This window comes from Glandiceps talaboti, chromosome 13 (assembly GCF_964340395.1).
Source record: "Glandiceps talaboti chromosome 13, keGlaTala1.1, whole genome shotgun sequence".
In the NCBI taxonomy this organism is placed as follows: domain Eukaryota; kingdom Metazoa; phylum Hemichordata; class Enteropneusta; family Spengelidae; genus Glandiceps; species Glandiceps talaboti.
The window spans coordinates 21,110,233-21,134,514 of NC_135561.1; the positions used below are offsets into that span (position 1 = coordinate 21,110,233).

Sequence of the window (24,282 nt, forward strand, 5' to 3'; positions counted from 1 at the left end):
GGGGGGTGCGTTAGTAACTTTATAAACTAATTTATAAATTCAGTCACATGTATGATACACACATCATGGCGGAGAAGTTTTGAAAAGGTTTTAAATTAAAATCATGATTCACTGACTTGTGTAAATATCTCGACATTCTGCTTGATTGTCTTGCCAATATTTTTCTTCCTACATGAAGCAGATTTGTCATGTACTTGTAACTTCTAAGGCTGACGTGAAGGGAAAGAAAGTTTTCTAGTCGATCGATCGTCTGAACTATCCCTGTCACGTCCCGTTGGTTACCGTCCCATATATCTAATTTGCATAGATCTAGACAGTGAAATCTCAGTGCGTCATCAAACTCTTTGAAGTGTCTGGCGCCGTGACATGGAGGATTTTTCCCCCACTGCTGTTGGTGGAAGTTGGACGTGTATTTACATCTACAAACATCCAAACGGTTAGTTTCTCGAAAACTACACTTGTTTCTACCATGTTCGCGTCATTAATTTTGTATATTATGTATGATTGTGTATGGTATGATGTGAAAGAGCGTATGGATGTAATTGGGAGAATGAAGTGTTTGAGACGTTCGAAATCTCAGATTGTTTTCACCGAAATCACTGATAGGGACTCGGCATCACACAGTTGTTTCATCATTAAGTACGAATGCAAGATGACAAGTATTTTCTTTAGGGTATTGGCGTATGCAACCAGAAATCATGTCACTTTATACTTCCATGCTTTATGTACAAATGTAAGTGGTGGAGTCGAGCAGTGAGAGATGTGGAAATGCGTTAGTAACTTTATAAACTAATATTATAAATCACAGTCACGTGTAAACAAACATCATGGCGGAGAAGTTTTGATAAGGTTTTAAAACCACGATTCACTGACTCGTTGTCATTATACATCTCAACATTCAGTTTTATTGTCTTTGGCAATGTTTTTCGTCCTACATGAAGCAGACTTTTCATTTACAAAAATGTACTCGTAACGTCTGAGACTGATGTGAAGGGGGGGGGGGGGTCTAGTCGATCGTCTGAACTCTCTCGCGGTCCCGTTTCGATCACAGTCTCAAGTTCACCGTCGCGTCGTGTAACAACTGCAGTCAGTTTGTTCATACAGTTCAGTCTCAAATTTTCTGACCTTTGCTAGATTTTGACCAAAATATCGTATATGTGGCAAGTTACAAGGTTAAACCCTCGCACACCAAAAATGTTGCTCGGTTCATAATATCGCGCCGGACTCAAATATATTTGAATTTCATCCCTATATATGGCTAATCTTCAAATCAGATATTGTCACATGACATAAAACAATAATTTCACAACTTACAGTATTGTTTTCAGAGGTTGTGCATAAGTTTTGGCGACGTTAAAGTTTGTGTTAGAAATGTCTCAGGACACTTCATATTTTGTGTCTAAGATGTACATTGTTTGATATTGGATGACACAACTCAAGTAACTGCTATTGCAATTTACTCTATCTGTCACAGAGTGTGACACACTATGACTGCATCCATATATTGGCATACTGTATCAATTTTGGTTTCAACATGCTGGCTGACCATCAACCAGGTTTTACTTGCATCATGCCTTGATACATGAACTGATGTAATTGCTTGACAAACTACATAGTGGTGCAAAAAGACTTTCATAGACATGCAGATTCCTATACATCTACAATTTATATTCCTATACACCTGATTGGCAGACAGAGCCACAATGTGTTGTAATGTTTAGATTTGGTCAACCATAACTCAAATCTTGTTTTTATTGAATGCTGTCAAAAACATCTGAGAGACTGAGATGGCATGTACACTACAATTTGATATGTCAGCTGTTATCTGTTTAAATTTATCTGTATGGTAATAGCATGTCCCACCCTTTCAAAATTTTGGCATATTTTGAAATCAGTGTTGGTAAAGTGAAGTACAAACTTGAATTTTTGCTTTAAGCCAGTCATCTGCTAAGTTTCTACATTTAGTAGGCTTCCGCCTTTTGATTTCCCAGTCAAAAAGTTGTCAAAGCTTGGGGGTCATTGCAGTTCAGTCATGGAAAATCCTGTTCTATCAACACTATCTTAGAATGAAAGCCTATCAGCTTCATGAGGCAAACTTAATTTGATTGGACAATCATTGAACATATGCTGGTCAATATAGAAGCTTAGATTGCAGAGTTCTTTTAATAGTTGAGATTATTGATATTAATGATTTCCTCTCTCTTTTCCATGATCTGTCACTAGTATCAGAGCAGAAATGTCTGTCAAGTCATTTATAATGGTAAGTAGTTTTCTCTTAGTGATTGTGAAACATTTACAATTTGCAACAACTTTCCTGCCAAAATTTTTCCAACAAAGTTCTTGTTAATTTGTATTATTTGGACATATATCAACTTTATTTTAGACTGGAATGAAAGAAATGTTATTTACTAATGAAGAGTCTTACACGTACATTTGCGAAAAACATTCATGAATTAAAGTTAATTCTGTGTATAATTTGTCTGTAGTAACAAAAGGAATACAGTATATGATTATTTTCTCTTTGTTGTCCTGTAAATCATTGGTATTTTTATAGTACACCTTGGTGTACATTAGGCTCAAGTATCAAGCTTGTAAACACAACCTATGTATTAGATACATTGTTGTGTATAAGTGACTGGTCGATACACAATCAACTGTTTTCCCAACTCATATCAGCTATATGACAAGAATTTCCATTCTGGTTCATGTCTAACGGTTTAAGAGGGATAATCAACTGTAACTTTGTCTCCACCCTTTTGGTCCCCATAGTGTGTGGAAAAAAGGTCAGATAGATACCTAAATAAATGTATGTGATGTGTGTACAATCTCATTCTGCACAAATTATATAAGTATGTGACTAAATGCAGCACCAGTCAGACAAAAATGGGATACTCTGTTATGTTTTTCAAATATCTTAATTTCACAGTGTAATTCATGTACTTTTAAAAATAATTCACAGACAAGGCAGAGGAGAGGGTCTCCTGCAATCTCTCCCAGAGAAGTAGCAAAGAAATGTGTTACAGAAGGTATTGATATACCTAAGGAAGGCCGGTTTGAGATACGCTTTATCAACAGTTTTAAAGGTGAGACAACTGTAAACTTTTTAAATTAATGAAAGAACCAAAAAATATGGGAGCATAGGAGGTGTGTTTCTGCCATATGTACTTACATGTGAGCATTACTTCAGAGTTTACATATCTGTATAACCAGATTCAGAAGTATACTGTTTACATAAATTTGTATTAAATGTATGTTAAAGGTTGGCGGTCGTCTAATGCGCATGTGTGAGTTTTCGCAATGTTCGAGTGTTTACAAACAAGTTGAATTGTTCCCTCTCCAGTCTGCAATGAGGTGTCCTTCAGCATTCAAAGTTTCTGTCAGTGTTATAAACCATTTCCCATTTCGTCTGTTGCACATCTGAGGGACCCACCGCCACACATGTGCTACAGATGACCACCAACATTTAAGATGATGTACAAGATGTACACTATGTTAAATAGTATGAAAGGACTTTTCTCATTTTAGTAAATTATTGAACTTCCATGGAAAGGAACAGTCTCTGACATACTATTGAATACATTGTCCATCAGTTGCCCTTGTATGCATCCTGCACTTTTCTCTGTATTAAAGTGTTTTTACTAATATTTTATTTGAATGATTGGGATTTGGAGTGGTAAATAAATTATTATTATTTTGTATTATCTTCATGCAGTGGTGTTTAAAGTCATCATATGTAATACGGATCCCCCTTCCTACCCCTACCCCACCCCCATGACAATACATGTCAAGTTAGGGATCATTATGCAGTGTCATGTTATAATGTAGAGATTGAAACTGTGGGAGCCTTCAGTAATTGCAAGGAGGGGCAGAGCAAATCACCCTTGGTTTGTCACAACCACTGACCCCTCCCAAAATTCTCCACTTTTAAAACCTGACCCTCTCCTTGTTTCCTTTAGTTAAAAATGACCCCCCCCCCCCCCTCCCCAAGCCACTGCATGGGTACAAGATTTACAGCTACTGAATATCTTTTCATGAAATGTTAGTGACCAAATTGTTCTGATTTTTGATTTTTGTGTGTGTGGGGGGGGGGGGGGGGGGGGGCACAAAAAAACCCTAAATGGAATGTCGAGATGAACAAGTGCCAGATATGTAAAATAAAATATATATAAGCAAAATGGTACACATTCTTGACTTTGTGCACAATAACCTTCAGAAGGTTTGTTAGCATTATGGCTCGATGACAAAGCAGTGCAGTTATTATTAGTTCCTGTCGTACATAGTCCGGGACGGGGATTTATAGATTGGGCTCTGTGTGTCCGTGCATCCGGAGTCATTTCTCAGACATAACTGAACCGATTTCTCTCAAACTTGGCACAAGGACAACACACTATGGGGAGCATATATGCATGTGATTTTCTTTTGAAAATGATTACATCAGAGATGGAGATTTTGGGTCAAAAAATGTGATTTTTGGTTTTAAAAAAAGCTTAACTCCAAAACTACTGGGTAGATTGGCATGACATTTGGTGGGAACATTCTTAGGGGTGAGGGTATTGGGATTTATTTATGACATGATGAGATTTCCCCAATAATATGCAAAATAGGGCTAAAAATGTGTCTTTTTGGTCAAAAATGTATAATTCCAAAACTACTCATCATATTATGACTGAAATTTGGGTGGAACATTCTTCAGGGGGTTAATACTAAGAGTTGTTCATGGTATGATGGTCCCATCAGTGATATGCAAATTATGGCTAAAAATGTGTCTTTTTGGTAAAAAATCTACAATTCCAAAACCACTGAACAGATTGGACTGAAATTTAATGGGCATGCATCTAGGGATGTATGGACGAAGAAATAGTAAGCATACAACGATACCATTAGTGATATGCAAATTAGGTGTGAAAATGTTCATTTTTGGTAAAAACTTACATCTCCAAAAGTACTTGGTCAGTAAGTCTTAGTCTGAAACTTGGCGAGATATTTCTGAAAGTGTTATTCTGCAGATTTTCTTCAAATAATTTGGCAAAATTGGCCCTAGCAACCATGAGACACCCTTAGCAACAAACAAATGGCAGTATATTTTGGTCAAATAATAACATCATCTGGTGGGCAATTCAATAAACATTCAAAAAATGTATGCAAATACCATATCAACCATGGCCACACCCATAGCAACAGCCAAACATTGCTGTATTTCACAAAGATAATGGGGATTCTTAGACAAGTGAACAATCATTCCAAAAGTGTATGCAAATATGCCTAGCAACCATGACCACGGCCTTAGCAGCAAGAAAACGGGAGTACATTCTTGTCAAATAATGCTTTCTTTTGTGATGCAGTCTAAGATGGTTACCAGGCAGCCATTTTGTTATGATCATAATACATGTACAAAGTTATTACACAGCAACAGCCAAACATTGCTGTATTTCACAAAGATAATGGGGATTCTTAGACAAGTGAACAATCATTCCAAAAGTGTATGCAAATATGCCTAGCAACCATGACCACAGCCTTAGCAGCAAGAAAACGGGAGTACATTCTTGTCAAATAATGCTTTCTTTTGTGATGCAGTCTAAGATGGTTACCAGGCAGCCATTTTGTTATGATCATAATACATGTACAAAGTTATTACACAGATACAGCAGCTATCGTGTTACAAAAACTCATGTTGGAACCCAATTGGTAGACATGAATTACCAGTAGCATGTCATTTGTCAATTTGTGATTGCACCTATCCCAGATGAAAACTGATACAATCAAAACGGTAACCAACACCACCACAAGAGTGGGGACTGTGTTATCTATGATGACTTGTTCACTTAAATCTTTTCCATAGGTAGTGGATAGAACACATAAGTTGACAAGCTTATTATATTTCCTAAAAATCCAGCAGAAACCTACTGCAATGATCATGATCAAAGTCTGACTAGAGACCATCTGACTTAGCGAGCTAGGCACTGTGCTGAAAGATGCTCTAAAGTCAAACTCAATCATACAAATTTCACTTCCTAACTGACAATAAAGGGAACCGGAGTCCAAAATTTAAGGAACAAATTATTGATAAATTTATGATTTTATCAAAACTACAATGACTTGTATAAAAGTTAAAACAATAAGGGGTCATACCAAACAATGCCCAGTGCACTGAAGGACAGGTAGATGCAAAATCCACAATTTGGTGTATTGTACAGAAGTAAAGGCAAGATCAACCACAACTCAATTTTGCCCATGTACCTGCCCCTCAGCCCGTCAGTTTAGTACATTCTCTTGGAATATTCCAGAAGGGTTTATTTTGCATAGAGATAATATGAATACTATAATACAGGAAGGGTCTTAATCCTTATCTTATGTGTCTTATATAGCACATAATGATGTGATCAATCACTGCAAATTACTCCTAAAGTTATGGATTTGTTGACACAGAGAAAGTTTTCCCAACAGTGCAATTTTGCATTTATTTTTCAATCCCACGATTCATAAGTGACATATATATTTACTTGTTCAGCTAATTAAATATGTCAGTAATGGCATGAAAAAAAGATAATGAAAATTGTAGCCAAACAAGCATTCTGTTCTATTCTGTCAGCCCATTTAACTTTGTGTTAATTGGTGATTTTATGAATGTACACGGTCAACAACTTTGTGCACAGGTAGAACTCTGTAGTAATTAATATGGAATACGTTTACAGCAACTGTTGGCTTTTCTATCATATGTGTTGTTGTATCTGTGTTTCATCTGTGTATGTATCTGTGGGGTGCAGGGGGTCTAAGAAAAAAAAGAAATCATAGGGGTGCCAGATAATTTATATAAGGTTTAGTGGGGGGGGGGGGGCAAATAAAAAAAACATCGCTTGATTAGAAATCCCCCCCCCCCCCCCACCACGAATTAAACAACACAATTAATGTACACTCCCTAAGTGGTACACTGGTTCAGATGTCATGAGGCCATATAATCTCTGGAGCCAATGTTTGACAGATATGTATGGGCAGATAGCATTCAGTTAGCATCATAATGTCAATTGTCAATTTGTAATATTACATCCATTCCATACAAGAAGTAGTACCATTTAAATGGGACTGAACACTTCCCCAATGGGATGTTACATGTATGATTACTTGTTCATATCATGATGTGTAATGCTGTCATTATTAAAATGGTCCTTCAATTTACTAGTCTGATCTATAATATGGTTCTTCTCTACAGGCAAAGGTGTGTTTGCGGCAAAAGAGTATACAAAAGGGGACTATTTAATGTGGTACGAAGGTGAAAGACTTTCCGGAAAAGAGGCATCTGAAAAGGAAAATGAATATGATGAAACAGGAGATGGGTCTTATATTTTCTTTTTTAAAGACAAGGGTAAACCTGTGGCGTAAGTAGGGATATTCTTTTATTGTTTTTAAGAGTCTCTTAATTTGTCTGTGCTCTCATTTTTTAGCACAACTGAACTGGTTCAGTACCCTAGTGCTATAGGCATTACAAAGTATGTCTGTCTGTGTGTATGTATGTGTGTAAACAACTTAAAGTCAAAAAACTGTGGGACCGATTGCTTTGATATTTGGTGGTTATGTTACCTGTGGTGTATAGTTGAGAAATTGTTCAAATGAAAATGATCACATCAACAAACTTAAATTCCAAAACTACCGGGTAGATTGGCCTGAAATTTGGTGGGAACATGCTTAGGGGTGAGTAAATGAAGATATGTTCATGACATAATAATTTCCCCCAAAATATGCAAATTAGGTCTATAAATGTGTCTTTTTGGTCAGTAATGTATAATTCCAAAACCACTCAGCAGATTAGCCTGAAATTTGGGTGGAACATTCTTCATGGTGTTTATCCTGAGAAATATCCATGATATAATGGTCCCATCAGTGACATGCAAATTAGGTGGATAAATGTTAATTTTTGGTCAAAAATGTATCTCTAAATAGTAGTGGGTCAATTAGGGACCGGTCAGAATTTACGGCAGGGGGGGGGGGGCTGGGGAGAAATTATTTTGGTCCAAAAAAATTTTGCAGCCCCCCTTCGCGCTCTCAAAAAATTTCATGGCCCCCTAAATGAACCCATATAACTTTTAATTCAGAGATAATTTGGCAGACATACGCTTTCTTGGCTATTGACTGCCTCATAATTAAACGAGAAAGAGTGAGAGAGATACAGAGAGACAGAGAGAGAGACAGATACAGAGACAGAGAGAGACAGATACAGAGACAGAGACAGACAGAGAGAGAGAGAGACAGACAAACAGACAGACAGACAGATAGACAGCGACATGTAGTCAGAGACCGAGACCGTGAGAGACAGAAGTGACAGAGACTGAGACAAGAGAGAAATATATATACATACAGACAGATAGCGACAGAAAGACAGAAGAAGACAAACACAAATACATTCGCCTGGCTGTCACAAACTCATCATTGAATATAGGTATTAGAGGTTATTGCGGCAAAGCCGCAATAAATTTTTAAATTTACATGGTAAACGACGCTACTGAGGTTTAATTTGGTACATATTATGAGCAAAATATTTCATGGCCCCCCCTCTTTCAGACCATCGGAATTTTCATGGGCCCCCCCTTCAAGGATCCCATTTTTTTCATGCCCCCCCCCCCCCCCAATTTCTCCCCAGCCCCCCCCCCCCCCCCCCCTGCCGTAAATACTGACCGGTCCCTTATACTGAAACTTGGTGAGATGTTTCTGAAGTGTTTTTGTACAAAGTTTCTTCAAAACTTATGACAAAATTGGCCCTAGCAACCATGACCACGCCCTTAGCATCAACCAAATTGCAGTATATTTCAGCGAAATAACAATATCATCTGGTAGGCAAGTGAGTAAACATTCAAAAAAAATATGCAAATACCCTAGCAACCATGACCACGCCCATGGCAGGGATCACTTTGGGGCGCGATAACGTCAAAATGGACATGTCGCGTCCAGAAAACTCAATTGGGAAAAAAAATTGCACTGTCGACACTAACAGTGCCTCAGTGATAAACGCGATCTAAAAACAATCCTCTAAAATAAAAGCTTTTGTATAGTGACTAAATACAAGTGATTTCTAAGTACCAGTAGTTCAAACGACTATTCAAACTGATCTGATCAAATTTGCCGTATTGTTTTCAATATGAATAAATGCGTAAACCCGCTAATGCTAGTAATGGAATGCATGATAGTAATACTAATAGTTACCGGTGTGATTCGCACTATGGTATAAACTTCCAGTAAATCAATGGCAAAACCACCGTGAAAAAGAGTTTACCTGACTAATATACCTTTTGAAAAAGTGATGATGTTATCTCTGATTATCGGTTTCATATTCAATTTTACTCTGAAAATATCGTTTAGTTTGTAGTTTTTCGTTGTCTGATCGTCGACTCGCAACATCACACGACGAATGCATGGATACTAAATATGACAGCCATTACGTCATATACTATAGCGAATTTTCAGTAAGTCTCGTGTATCATGAGTTTTCGGACTACACGATGTGTAGCTAGCCTACATACAAATATTTGGTGTTTCAAAAGTCTGATTTATCTTTGGACATTTAGCTTTTCTAAGAAAAATAATTAAAAAACTCGTTTTAAAAATCAATAACTGAACTTGTGATTTTGTTATTGGTTTCAACTCGTTTTTATTTCTTTACCAAGTTATGTATAGTCCAAGTTATTTTATAAGTCACAATATGTCGGGGGTCAGACTAGACTAACTGTTGCTATTTCTCGATCCCCATTTTAATACTCATCTCATTTATTTGGTTATTTTTGTTACAATGGTTTTGTAATCATTTAATATATGTTTGAATAAATAAAACAATTATTAAGTTAATCACAGCATGCCTTTACATGTAGGAAGCTGGAATGACATCTATAAACTACTTCCAGTACCAACAAATTTTATGCATATCGTTATGCAAATGATATGTAAATATATATGCAAATTAGCCACCTGCCATATTTTGACTTCCGTCCCACACAGTTTTCAAATTCTCTCACTCGTTTTCTTCATATGGGATTTTATCTCATGCAGTTCTTGCGCCAGGGTAATACCTGCCATGGCAACAGCCAAATGGCAGTGTATTTCACAAAGTTAACAACAGGGATTCTTAGATACATGTACATGTAATTGAATAAATATTTAAAAAAAATATGTAAATATGCATAGCAACAAGGCCATGCCCATAGCAACAGCCAAATGATTGTGATTCATATATAACAACAGGGATCAATAGATAAACGAATAAACATTTAAAAGGAATGTAAATATACCTAGGAACACGACCACGCCCATAGTAACATGCAAATGACCACATATACTACAAAGCTGACATTGGGGGTTCAAAGACGAGTGAACGAACAACAAAAAGTGTATGCAAATATATCCAGCAACATGACCGTGTGAATAGCAAATATTGCAAAGATAACAACAGGGTTGGATACGCAACTAGATATGCATTCAGCAAATTAGTACTTAATATACTTAGCATGGATAATATGGGTTATCATTTTTATAAACTGTAAAGTTGTGCTACAATGCCATTGGCGGTATTTTTGTATTTTCCTGTCATATCTCGATATCGGTGAATGTAGGCGCTAGATGTTACAGATGATGAGACAGGGTAGTTGGGGAATATGTGTACTTCAATCAGTAGCCATGATCAGAATGATAGAGTATATGATCAAATACAGATTCTGACAAGTATTAATTACTATAAAGTTATCTGCTTGCATAATGTGATGGCACTGTTCATACAGCAATGGTACGGATATGTGACTGCTTTTTCTTTCAAACCTTGTATGCAGGTACATAATATACCATATACAGTGTCTTGCATATACTTGTCGATTTGATGCAATATTTTAGGCAGTCATAATGTTTTAAACTTTACATTCCCTTATCAGCCATATAACTAAGTAGTTCCAGAATGCCTCTGCATGTACCATATATATTCTGAAATTTTTGTTTTCTCAGAGATTCCACTTCCCAAATTTGATGTTATTTTGATGAAGTTTTACACAAAGACTGTATATATGTACACCATGGTTTACATTTTTAGTTCAAGTACTTCCAAAACATGATCTAAACCCAACCCCCCTTCTGCCAGCTGATACCTGTAAATAAATGATTACCAGCAGGGACTGTATGATATCCTGATTCTTCCATTGTAGGTGATCTGCGAATGAAATGGTAACCTGAAAGGTAAAATAGCTCATCAAATGTATTCTGTGTTGGACCTAGATGAAACATTAACACAATGTACATATCTCTGTTGGGCTCTTTCATTTTCAGTATTGATGCCACCAGAATAGAGACAATTGCCAAATATGTCAATGATGACCACGTCAAGCCAAACAGCACGATGAAAAAAGTTGTTGATCAATCTGGAACCAATCATCTCTGTTTATTTGCTATAAGAGACATCGCTGTCAATGAAGAAATACTATACAACTATGGAGAAGGGTTAGACTTGCCATGGAGAAAGGTATATAATTTCATACATACACAGTGACCAATTTCATGTGATTTCATACTCTCAACTCGCCAATTTGTCGATCCTTTGTAAAATGATTATTACTTATCAGCATACGTAGGATTACTGCGACACAACTGACAACATATATCATTCTCAGCATCGTATTAAAGGAAAGGTCCCAACTTTTCCCACTGGTCTTTAAAAATGTCTCAATCTTTCCTGATTATTTCTGGTTATTTACTTCATTTTTAGTGTTCAATCATGGATAAACAGGGTGCAAAGGAAAAGCGACTCAGATGCAACTTTTGTGACAAAGAGTGTACTGATGAAGGTGAAAAAGAAATATGTCGGCAGTGGCATTTACAAGGTATGTGATATTAATAATTGTTTAATCAGAACTTTGGGGTTTGCTATTCAAACTAAAATTTAGTCTAGTGTATGTATTCTGAATAAATTATCCATGTATATAAAAATATAAAGATTTTTAAATGGTTAAAAACAATGCATGTAGGAAACATTGCTATACACAGGGAATGGTAACATGATGTGAAAATGTCATCATAAGAATACTAGAAATGATCAATGTTATGGAATTGTCAACCTGATGATGCAAGTCCGTGAATGGAAGATTGAAAAGCGTATAATTTTGAAAATGAGGTCCTATACAATTGTCAATAAGCTTTTGGTAGGAGAGAAACGATAATACCAAACGCTTGTGGATAGGCTAAGTATTCACTTAAATTTACATAGAAATATCACACAAAAATTTGTGTGCTGAAAATATCTTCTTATTTTATCCCCGAAAATGTCCTTTATATGTTTCACTTTGCCGATCAAACTTGCATGCTATTTGAAAATCTGCCATAATAACATCACAAGTTTGTCACCCAACTCAAATGAAATGTAATAGCATAGGGCTGACTTCATCAACTGGATACCTTGAAGTCATCCAGTTTAAACTACATGCAATAACATCGCTCTCAGTACTCTTATCAACTTGGATACCTTGAAGTCATCCAGCTTTTAAAAACTACATGTACATGCAAAAGTTGCATAAATCTGACTCTATCAACATGGATACCTTGAAGTCATCCAATGCAATAGATGCCTTGAAGTCATAAAGTTCAAAATACATGCAATAGCTGCATAGATCTGATTTTATCAGCGTGGAAACCTTGAAGTCATCCAACTCAAACTACAGGCAATAGTTGCATGGATCTAACTTTATCAGCTTTGATACCTTGAAGTCATCCAACTCCAACTACAACAACATACAATTATAGAATAGATCTGACTTTATGAACTTGGATAGCTTGATGTCATCCAATGCAATGGATGGCTAGCTTGAAGTAATCCAGTTCAAACTACATGTAATAGTTGTATAGATTTAACTTTATCAAAACATCTAGTGGACTGAGCAATGGATGCCTTGACTCATCCAGTTCAAACTTCATGTTACAGTAAAAGTTGCATAGGTCTGACTTTATCAACTTGGATACCTTGAAGTCATCCAACCCTTACCAAACTGAAAGCTCAGACCCAAGCTGGCAAAGAGCTTTTTCAGAGCTTTTCAGCTCTGTGGCACACTACCAACAGCTCTATTGCACACATTCAAAAATGTGTTGAGCTGCTGAATGTCTGCAACAGACTTCTAGGGTTTATGTCTGTTAGGAAAAAAATTCTTAAGCTTACTGACAGCTGTCTGCATCTCACTGACAGCTGTCTGCAGTTCACCAACAGCTACTTGCAGTTTACTGGCAGCTGTCTTCAGCCACAGGAGTTAATTTCTAAATAATGTCTGTCAGGAGTGTTTACACTTTGCTCTGTCATGGGCAAAACGACTAGCAGCAGACTTTTAGCAGCTTTTGTGGTAGTTTCCAGAATATTTTAAAGTTACCTGGACAGTGGCAATGTGGAAGGGCATACCAATCCAAGGGTTCTCTGTTAATATGCTTCTGTGTTATAATAAATATTGCTTGGAATTAAACTTGCCTAAATACTTATTCACTAAAACATACATCAAATGTATGCAGGTGAATGTAGGTAATATTTATAAGAATGCCTGCAACACCATCAAATGACCAATAACTACAGTACATTTACATGTTAAAATATATTTATTAAGTTTCATTGTTAAGTATAAACACCGGAATCTGTTCTTGTTAAAACGTAAACCAGCTGCATGAACAACAAAATCAATCCTTACAGAATACCTCTGATATAAAATGTACATGTATTGTTGTATGCATTTATTATTTGCATCATTCACCCTCACAACTTACCGAGATTTAATGTAACTGTTTTCTCAAATTATTTGTAATATGTCACCTACATAACAAACATCCATTTTAAAATCATTTGCCAGATTTAGTATTCTGGGTTTGTGATAGCCATGCACGTATATTAGTGTGGAATTTGTTTACTATGCTTCAACTTGGGACTAGCAATTACTGGTTACATATGCAGAAACACGGCCCATTTTCAAGGGTACTACAGGAAATGTCCCCTGCAGTATATTTCTTGACTTGGGCCGGTCGTGTAGCGTATAGGCATTGAAAAGAGTGGTTCATTTTGGGCCGCATATGATCGGCCTCGCCAATATCTGAGTTTTCAGTTTCACTATAGTCAGTCATATTCAGGGTTGTCATACCCATCATCAACGCCGTCTGATAAATCTCGACAGTCGGATGTCAACAAGGGATTTTTTTTTTTTTTTTGACTCCCCTCTTCATTGTCAAATAACTCACAGTTGTCTTCATTTCCTCCGTTATGTTATAACATGAATAAATATGATGCTCGCCATCTCCTTCCTGTCGATCATCTCATTAGTCTACCAAACTCGCTTGAAACGGTATCGGTATTGTCTGTGTACGTGTTCGTGTGTTGTTGATGTCGAGGGACATCACCCGGAAGTGATGGGAGTCCATCGTTTGTGGGCCAATGATCGCAAAGTTGTCCTCAGAACTGGAATGGCCACTTTTCGCTTCCATCTCTCATGATTGCCATTTTGCTTCAACTTTTGGAGATTACAAGTATACTGCTCTGTTTTGAGTCGATACGTAACGTGAACGTACGGTGTAAACAAACCCCTCGATCGTCGATCGCTGGCTAAGGTTATATCCACAATATGGCGTCACAGGCTCGTTCAAAGCTCGTGGAAAAACTGCTAGGAACAAACATTTTGTTTATGGCTAATAACAGCGCAAACATGGATAATATGAGAAACAAAACAATAAACAAAAATATATTTTTTCAAAATTGAATCAACGACTGCTGTAAAGTTTACAACGCATTGAAGTTTTGAAATTATTGTGAACGAGGCTATGACGTATCAGCCAATCAAATCAACGCGCGCAATCTCCCCAGTACTTCAAATGTGAAACGGAAGATGGCGGCCATGATTCACAAAGGCAAAGAAAATCGTTTTCGACAACTGATCATGAGAAGAGGTATACATCAAGACCTACTCATTTTGGTGATGAAGGTATGTTAATTTAACTGACGCTTTCAGAGCACATTATAGGCTCTGGTATTTTTTTTAAACGATAGAATCCAGGTCGTCTATGTGTAGACGTTATATCTTATTTATATTATAGTACTTGTGGCCGTACGATCGGAGCCTTTTCAGACATAGACCTAGACCTCGGTCCACGGTTGCATACATAGACTTCTACAACTGTTTGAAACTTCCGAAAGTTGTTTTTAAAGTACATCTGATATACATGTAATATTCAAGTTGGAGTGTCCACTTTGTCGATTGAAAGTAGGAAAGAATGCACTGCTTGCCTGGTGCCGTGTGTAAACTGGAATTAGATTACACCCCCCCCCCCCATGATTTATCGTGTAAAAAATATTAGTTTCTCGTCGAAAGAGTTCCTATGTACCGCACTGAGTCTTGTTAGAAAACAGTGGCAAATTAATTTATTCAATTAAGATATGGAATGGAACAATGTTGGAGTGTTTTGTAGAAACCAGTGTGTCACAAATCATTTAGTAGTAGTACTAGTACACCCCATGGTCACAGCCACATTTACACAGTGCTCTGTCATGTACATGCAGAACACTTTTCACCAACTTGATGTATGTCATTGAGGTCTGTCCGTATGTATGTATGTATGTATGTATGTATGTATGTGTGTGTGTGTGTATATATATATATATACGTACATGTATGTATGTATTTATTTAATAAGGGTATGGACTTTCATTTTAATCAAAGATTGTCATGTTTAAAATGCTTCATATTGATGTATTTGTGTATTCATTACGTTATAGTGCAAATTATAGAACACAACACCTATTTAGTTGTAAGGAGAGAGTAAGAATATGGAACTCTTGTTGAGGCATTGTGGCCATCAGACAAGCAATATTAATTATCCTTGTCTTATTCTAAGTAGAAATGTTAAGTGTTAAGTGAGACAATGTGGGAAGACTGCGAGTTCATTATTTTTTTATAAAGTTTTTATAAAGCTGTTCCTTAATTATGGCTGCTCAGCCTCTGATGTACTTTTGGGAAGTCTGATAAAATGTATTCACCTAGGGTGTACCACTGTTAACACACTACAAGAATATACATTTTGTAGATTCTATTTACCAGTTGATAATTTTTGTTTTGCCAAAATTAGTGTTACTTACATGCATGTTTTTATTTGTTGCATCTTAGAGTAGAAACTCAAGATGACTTTAGAAAAAGCAGTGTCAACATAAAAGTACAAAAAACAGAAAGTGGACAAAGAAAGCAAACTCCAGCAGGACAAAAAATGGAACACATGCAGCACAGCAAAGCAATAAAGCAAAGACTGACAAAGATAGAGAAATTGCTGAAGAGAAGCAAGCCAAACGCCTAGCAAAGTTGTATGGCAACTTTAAAAAGGATGAAGGAACAGGCCTACTTTCAAAGGTACTAGTAACTTTTTTAATCTGTTAGTGTATAAAAACAAAACAGAGCAATATAATTGCCCAAGAGGAGCAAATAGTAAAAAGACACAAGACAGTTGGCATTTCTATAGGGACAAACAATAGATTCTTTGTTTGTAGCATGTAACTGTTTATTAGAAACAAAAGATAAAATGAACTGTGTACCTCTCCCTTCACATTCATAACAAACATTTCTTTTGTTAATTGATTGCTCTTGGTTCTTTCTTTGCAGTGACTTTCAGGAACCAATGGATATTGATTGATCTGATTCTGATCCTGATTCTGCCAAACTGATGATGTAAACTGCCAAAGTGATGATGTAAACTGCCGAAGTGATGATGCTAATGATGAACACAATGGCTTTAGCTTATATAATGACTGAAAGTGAAATAATGTCAGACTCTGAAACTCCAGCAACTGTTGAAAGCCAAACTCAAATTGCCAGAGCTCTTTCACATGTATGATGTAGGTGATTCTTTAGATTTGATTTGAAGAACCCCATCATTAAGGGACATATATTTTTTGTCTTCTAATCAATGGATGAATACAGGTACTATTGTTAAACTCAGGTATGTTGGTACTGTCATTTCACTACAGACATGTCTCAAGCCTTTTAGTTATTTTGGAAAAAAGCAATAAAGTTGCTTCTTGTTTTCATTTAATTCTTCTTCTGCATGATTTACTGGTTGCAAAAGTATGTGCCTGTGTGTGTAGTATGTACATACATACATATATGTATGTGTATCCCCTAAAACATGTAAGTGAACAAACTTTGTGAGTTTGTGAAACTGACATTTTTTAAATATGTTTCAGTGGGAACAAGCATTCAAATCAAATATGGTCAGTCCTGATATACATTTGTATGTCAAATATATTTCCCCAACGTGTATAAGCATGTTTTAAGTGTCAAAATTAATATGGTTTAAAACATGTTTAAAACTAGTTTCAAATGAGTTGACTAAGGACTTCTGACAAGTTTAAAACATGAATGAAACACTCAAAACTGATCAGACTTCTTTTGAATTAGTATAGAACACTTTTTAAACTAGTGGATTTTTAGTAAGGAATTCCCCTTTTGCAGTGTGCCAATGATACCTGTCAGAAGTCTGCTTATAGTCTTTCAGCAGTTTGTCACAATGCTGTCAGAAGGCTGTTGTTAGTCTGTCAGGTCTGTTAGTGGTCTTTCAGATGTCTGACGATAGTCTTACATAAGTCTGTTATAAAGCAGTTGAATGTCTGTCAGGTATTTACCTGAGCTGTTGAGAGCTGTTCTCTGCAGCTCAAATCTAATTATGTATGCACAAAAATCAGCCTTCCGGCAGCTAACTGTCAGAAGTCTTTTTGAGAGCTGCTGCAGCTCAAAAACAGCTGTCTCATTTCGGTAAGGGAATGCAATGGATGCGCCTTGAAGAAGTCCAGTTCAAACTTCATGTTACAGTAAAAGTTGCAATGACCTGACTTTATCAACTTGGATACCTTGAAGTCATCCAGTTCAAACTATGTGCAATATGTAGTTGTATTGATCTGACTTTATAAGCTTGGATACCTTGAAGTCATCCAATGAAATGGATGCCTTGAAGTCATCCAGTTCAAACTATATGCAATATTTGCACTGAACTGACCTTATCGAAACCATGTTAGACAATAGGATTTTAAACGTACAGTACCGTATCCATACCGTACTGGAGCATAGTGTACAGTACTTCAACCATACTGCACAGTGTCAGTACATTACTGTTTCATTTTTGTGGCTTGTACTGTATAACCTCTCAATTTCAAACATCATGATTTAAATGCATGAGTTTAATAGTTACGTACTTGACAAAAGGTTTCAAAAACTGCAACCTGAAAAGTTAGCTATAGTTGACATGTTGACAGGCAACAGCCTGTTTATGTGTATTTATGTAATGCACAATATGACGATGTAATTACCCGATCACCTCGAGTCATCAATAAGACAGCTGTTATACAAATTCAATCAACCATTCTTTAACTTTGACTTTGACTTTGACATAATTTCTGGCTCAACTTTATGATTGAATCAACATAATTGTAACAGTTAACAAGGAGAACTTGAATAGCAGCAGTCCACTCTATTACAGGGTAGACTGATGTCCGTGTGTGACTATATTCATATCTTGTGCGCCTTGAAGGTGTTGCTGAGTAATCCTTCAGGAGACACTTTAGTACTTAGCGACTTTCCCCATAGGGTCCTGATGTGTGTAAGCTATACCTTAAAAATGGTAGTAATACTAGGTACTGATCACACACCATATTTCAAAGTAGTAATTTTATTACCTTAGTTGCTAAAAGCAAAGTAGCTGTATATGTAGTATGTACAACAAATATTATACTTCACCATTTAAATAGATTTCAGAGTGGAAAGGTAATGCTATGTCTTCCAAAATGCTTCATAAAGAATCTTTAGTTTGTTTGGCATGTGCATGTATAGTTATATATAACATTATTTGTTTTCATTTTATTAGGTTATCACATTTTGCCTAGCGGGCCATACCCTGTGAAGGTAAGTTCTCTCTGACAATTTGAAGTTTTCTATACTGTAATACTCAAACATGGGTAATTGCTGGCTTTATCATGAATTATGTAATAGTCCAGGCTTTTTCCCCACACATTATCATATAGAACTATGAATTAAGTAGTAAATTTTGAGTGATATAAATACTTATTCACTCACTATAAAATCTTCGAAATTTTCTTGAACATTTGATAATGTATTGTGGGTATGATTTTTTTTTTCTGACTAGTTTTATGTTTGAAAGACTTAAAAGGTGTCAGGAGTTGAACTAGGGTTTTGTCACTGTTTGGGAAGTTAATGTATCAAAGCAATATTTTAGGGAGGTAATTCAACCTGTCACATGGCAGATCTTAAATAAAAGTAAATATTGATTACAAAGTAGATATGACAGCTAGTATGTCCTTATATATTAATGTATCTATAGATTTGTAGACCATTAGAAAATGATTAATTAAATTTATGTAGGCTTTAACTTCATTTGGCACAGAATACATAATAATAAGGTGTTCAATAGCTACAATGCATCCACACACTTAATGGCTGGGTATTCACCTACTGTGGTGTTTGCAATATTTAGCACATAATCAATTAACAGTGAAATCAACCATGATATATCACATGGTACATGACATTTTGTGGTCCTTTAAAACTGTGTTTTCTTCTTTTGATTTATTGCAGGGTGGAAGATGGAGTGAAAAAATCACATTTCTTCGAAAAGTTTCAAGTTTGAAAGAAGTAAATACAATTAAATATTGCAAAAGCAGTCTCATTGCAGCTGGAAGGGCAAAAGTCTTCCTGGGATTATACAAAAATGAACATGCAGTGGCCATCAAACGAATTGAGAGTGATGTAGTTCAATGTGATGAATTGGCAATTTTCAGACTGTTATCTGACAAAAGTGTACCTGCTCTTGACAATGTTTTGCCACAGATTCATGTAGAAGAAGATGATGATTTCACTTATCTAATTACTCCATTGTGTGAAGGCAATGTGTGCGAGTTAATAGAGAAGAAATTTTCAAGTGACTTGCCAATCACTGATCTGACCACAGTCAAATGTCTATCATTATGTAAGGACTTCTTGACTGGTTTGAATGAGCTGCACAGAATTGGAATTATACACAGAGATATAAAACCAGAGAATCTTCTAATAGGTGAGTAAAAAGCTGTCCTAGCTATGCTAGTTATCAGAAGCCACAAAGTGACTTGGTAGACTTATAGATTGGGCTCTGTCCGTCCATCCGTGTGTGCGTGTGTCTGTGCGTCTGGTGTCATTTCTCAGACATGACTGAACTGATTCATCTCAAACTTGACACAAGAACAATACACTGCGGCTTACACTTGCATAACAAATAATTTCATGATACGATCCAATATGGCCACCAGTCGGCTATTTTGTCATGATTTTTTCATGTACACTGCAGAGGCAGCATTTGGATATGAGTGGACTGATTTCTTTCAAACTTGTGCCATTGATTTAATGCAGTTTTTTAGTGACACGTTTGTATACTTGTCTAGTACCATCATATACAATACCATAAAGTGTTAAACTTAGCAGTTTTTGATTTTCAATATTATTGTAAAGTTTACACTCATTGGTCTGCAAGGTTGTTTTCAAATGATGGGACAGTATTTATAATTGTACATTGTCACATTAATGTTTGCCACAGTAAGAGTACAAAATAATGGTTGTAGTTTCTTACAGCTAACTGTTTTTCAAAATGTTTTGTCTCTGTAGATATTTCTGGGAAGTTAAATATCAGTGATTTTGGTATAAGCAAACGTCTTAACTTTGGGAGAACAACACTGACAACATGCATTGCAGGTACATGTGCATGGATGGCTTCTGAAACATGTTTATCATTCCTCTCTGGATGCGCCTTTCAATACAGGAAATCAACCGATATCCAGGTAATACATTATTCATGTTTGAATACAATTCTTAAATGTGATGTACAACATTTTTTAATTTCCACCAGACTTGATGTACTGGTAGACTGGAACCCAGGCATATATGTATCAATTTGGTGCTGAAATTTTGTTAGTCCACGCCAGACAAAGTCCGGAATTCAGACTTATGGATTGGGTTCCATCCATCCATCCGTCTGTCTGTGCATGCATGTGTTTGTCCAGAGCCATAAATTTCTCAGACATGCCTGGAATGATTTGTTTCAAATTTGGTACAAGGATAACCCACAATGGCATACATATGTAGTCACTTAGTTTCGTTGAACATTTATATATTCCATATTGTATCAATACATTTTCTTCTTCTAGTTGAGTAAGTATATCTTCAAACAAGAGTATTTTTAGTTCTCAGCATAAAATGGTATGATTATTACTTAAATCAAGCTAATTAAGTTCACATCTCTGTCAGGTTGCTGGCTGTGTGTTGTACTACATTATGACCAGAGGACATCACCCTTTCCAGTCGACTTCCCCTTATAGTGAAGATTTAAATGGCCTCAGAGAAAACATCATAAAAGGCTGCTACAACATTGAACGTGTTTGTGCATTTCCAGAGTTCAAGGTATTGATTGATAAAATGCTTGCTGCTGACCCAAAAGAAAGACCTCTGAGTGGAGAGTGCCTTCAAAACTTCCTTCATATTCAATCATTATATGAACACACAGCAACAGTGGTGAGTCACAGAAATTTTAGCATTTTCATGTCTTTTCAAATCAAATCAAATGGATAGTTTATTTGAAATGATTTGCCTAGGGGAAAATAATTTGCACTGAACTGGTTTTAGTGAAGCCTGTTATAAGCTTTTCTATATTTAGGGTATTTAAAGGGCATCTAGGACGTGACTTAAGTATGATCTGAATCTTGGTCAGATATAAGTTTCAAAGTGTTTATATGTTAATGCTTGAAAGAGTAGTCATGTGATGTTTATCAGATCTGTCTGAATGGGTTGTGTGTAAAAGTTTTTTGTAAGGCATTTGATATTCACTGCAAATTAGGTTGGTACTATGAATGGAAAATCAGAAAAGTTCTTAAAATATCATTTTTCTGAAACATGGCATCACCTTGCCATCTTGGCACTAATTACATGACTTGTGTGCATTGTACGTTTTGATGGGGGGGGGGGGGGGGGGGGGGGGGTAAGTACTGTGTGCGAGGATTCTAGGACAATTGCACAACTGCCCCCAGACAATTGCCCCCATGAAAAAAACACTTCAATGCATATAGAAAAATGTGACAGCAAGTATTATAGATTAACCGAGTTTGTCGTATCATTCTGTTTCACTTAGACATAGTCATCATAAATCAACTTGGTTTTTCTTCTCTCGCTTTGAACAAACTCAATAATGACTGACAAGACGATGCAGAACACTCTGACCATGTTGGTGACTGGCAAGCAATATATATCATTTAGGTGTGAAAAACTAAAAAAGTATGTGAATTATGGCGGTAAGTTAAATCATCATGTCGGCTTTTATAATTGTCGTAACAATAATCACAGACAATAGAGTAGAACGTGTTAATGTGAGTATAAAGTACGTGAATTACGGCAGTAAGTTAAAGCATCATGCCGACTTTTATAATTGTCATAACAAGTATCACAGATGACAATAGAGTAAAACATGTGAATGTAGTGAGTATAATCATAGACAATCCTTTGTCTATGGTATAATGTACGCAAATTGCGGCGGTAAGTTGTTGACTGTGACTTTTATGAATGACAAACTCGGTTAATCTGTAATGCTTGCTGTCACATATTTCTAAATGTATTTAGAAGTTTTTTTCATTCGGGGGCAGTGGTATGGGGGCAGTTGTCCTGTTACCATGCACAAGGAAATGGAAACAAATATTTGTGTGTGTGTGCAATTCCAATGGTTTACTTGATGAGTGACCCTTTACAGACAGTGCTGTAGCTTAAAAAGATAATTCTTCATTGACTTTGAATCTTTTTCAGAACACTTGTGATGTAGTGGGTGATTCAGGCCTTGACACAGCTAGTTGTACCACTGGTATTATAACAGAATGTAATGAAGACAGGAAAAATGATGCCTTGGCTGCCTTAGAAATGTCCAATACTGTTAAGGAACGTCTTGATATTACTGAAGATGCTGTCTCTTCAGAAGAATTAACATATTCTCCTCCTGAAAGCAGTTCATCAAATTCTGACAATTCTCTACTTTCATCATTCTGTGACTCGTCAAAGAGTGGATCACCAGTGGGAGAAGCCCAGTTCTGTGGCAAAAATATGACAGTGACTTTCTCTGGAAAAGAGCTTACAGATGAGCTAGCTGATCCAGAATGTGTAACCATGGATTCAAATGAGAGGGAAAATGCTGTCACTGTGGAAATGGATACCTATATACAGAGCACATCAGTTATCTCCCATAATTCTAGGAAGACAAACCATGGTACCATTACTGAAGCAGTCTCTTCTGTGTTTCAAAAAGACAGACTGAATATAGAAGATCCAGTTCATCCACTACCACAATCAAACAGCTCAGAAATTGAATCACAGTTGTGGGAAATGGTGACTACCTGTAGCAACGAAGTCACTGGTATAGTGCCAGCTGATACAGAATGTGTAACCATGGATTCAAATAAGAATGAAAATGCTATGGAGATACTAAAGTGCCTGTCTGTGGGGGTAGTTCATCCCTATGATGATGCCACTAATTGTGATGAAAACCTGGTGAATTCAGTGATATTGAGCAGCGATGGTGACACTGGTACTGTTCACAATAGCCTGTATCCTACCGTTATTGTAGCCAATGATATCTACAGTGATGGTGATCACATCTTCAGTGACCATGATGGTGATGACAGTGTCAATGACCCAGATTATCATCCACCTCAATCAGATTCAGAAGACATAGTGAGTGACTCTTCAGAATCACTGCAAGATCAGATGTCCACACCAGCCTTAAAGAATATAATTGATCAAGTTTGCAGTAAGTTGGATGGTGACAGTGTCGGTGACCCAGATTATCATCCATCTACATCAGAAGGAAATATGCAGAGTGACTGTTCAGAATCATTGCAAGGAGAATTATTCACACCAAGTGTAAAAAGGAAAAACGAAGGGACTCGCAGTGCATTGACAGTAAAGCATGCCAAAGCTAAAACAATGTCAGGAAAGAGAATATGGGACAGAAAGCACTTTTGCGTGTACTGCCATAAGGAAATGGGAAATCTTTATCGCCACTTTACACGCATACATTCTAAGGAAACTGATGTGGCCCATGCTCTGAGTTTTCCTTGTGATTCCTTTGAGCGTGTGAAAATGTTGAGAAAACTCAAATATAAAGGTAACTTTCACCATAACTACCAAGTGGCAAAATCTGGAAGAGGGGAAGTAGTGCCATTCAAAAGACCATCCCAAAACTCTAAAA

General features: G+C 36.5%; 1 protein-coding gene and 1 long non-coding RNA gene across 2 annotated transcripts; both read left to right on the top strand.

Annotated features, from left to right (window-relative positions):
• The first annotated feature begins 184 nt into the window (after window positions 1-184).
• On the top strand, window positions 185-24,249 carry LOC144444400 (uncharacterized). The gene is made up of 12 exons (XM_078133813.1): window positions 185-436; window positions 2,224-2,260; window positions 2,960-3,083; window positions 7,208-7,373; window positions 11,293-11,485; window positions 11,729-11,843; window positions 18,880-18,917; window positions 19,608-20,082; window positions 20,667-20,839; window positions 21,306-21,569; window positions 22,848-23,993; window positions 24,223-24,249. The coding sequence occupies exons 2-12, from the start codon at window positions 2,237-2,239 to the stop codon at window positions 24,247-24,249; spliced, it is 2,745 nt and encodes a 914-aa protein (XP_077989939.1). The 5' UTR covers window positions 185-436; window positions 2,224-2,236.
• Window positions 14,854-16,857, top strand: LOC144445047 (uncharacterized). The gene is made up of 3 exons (XR_013481873.1): window positions 14,854-14,960; window positions 16,140-16,376; window positions 16,626-16,857. It is a non-coding gene; the product is annotated as an uncharacterized LOC144445047 (long non-coding RNA).
• Window positions 24,250-24,282: the final 33 nt, after the last annotated feature.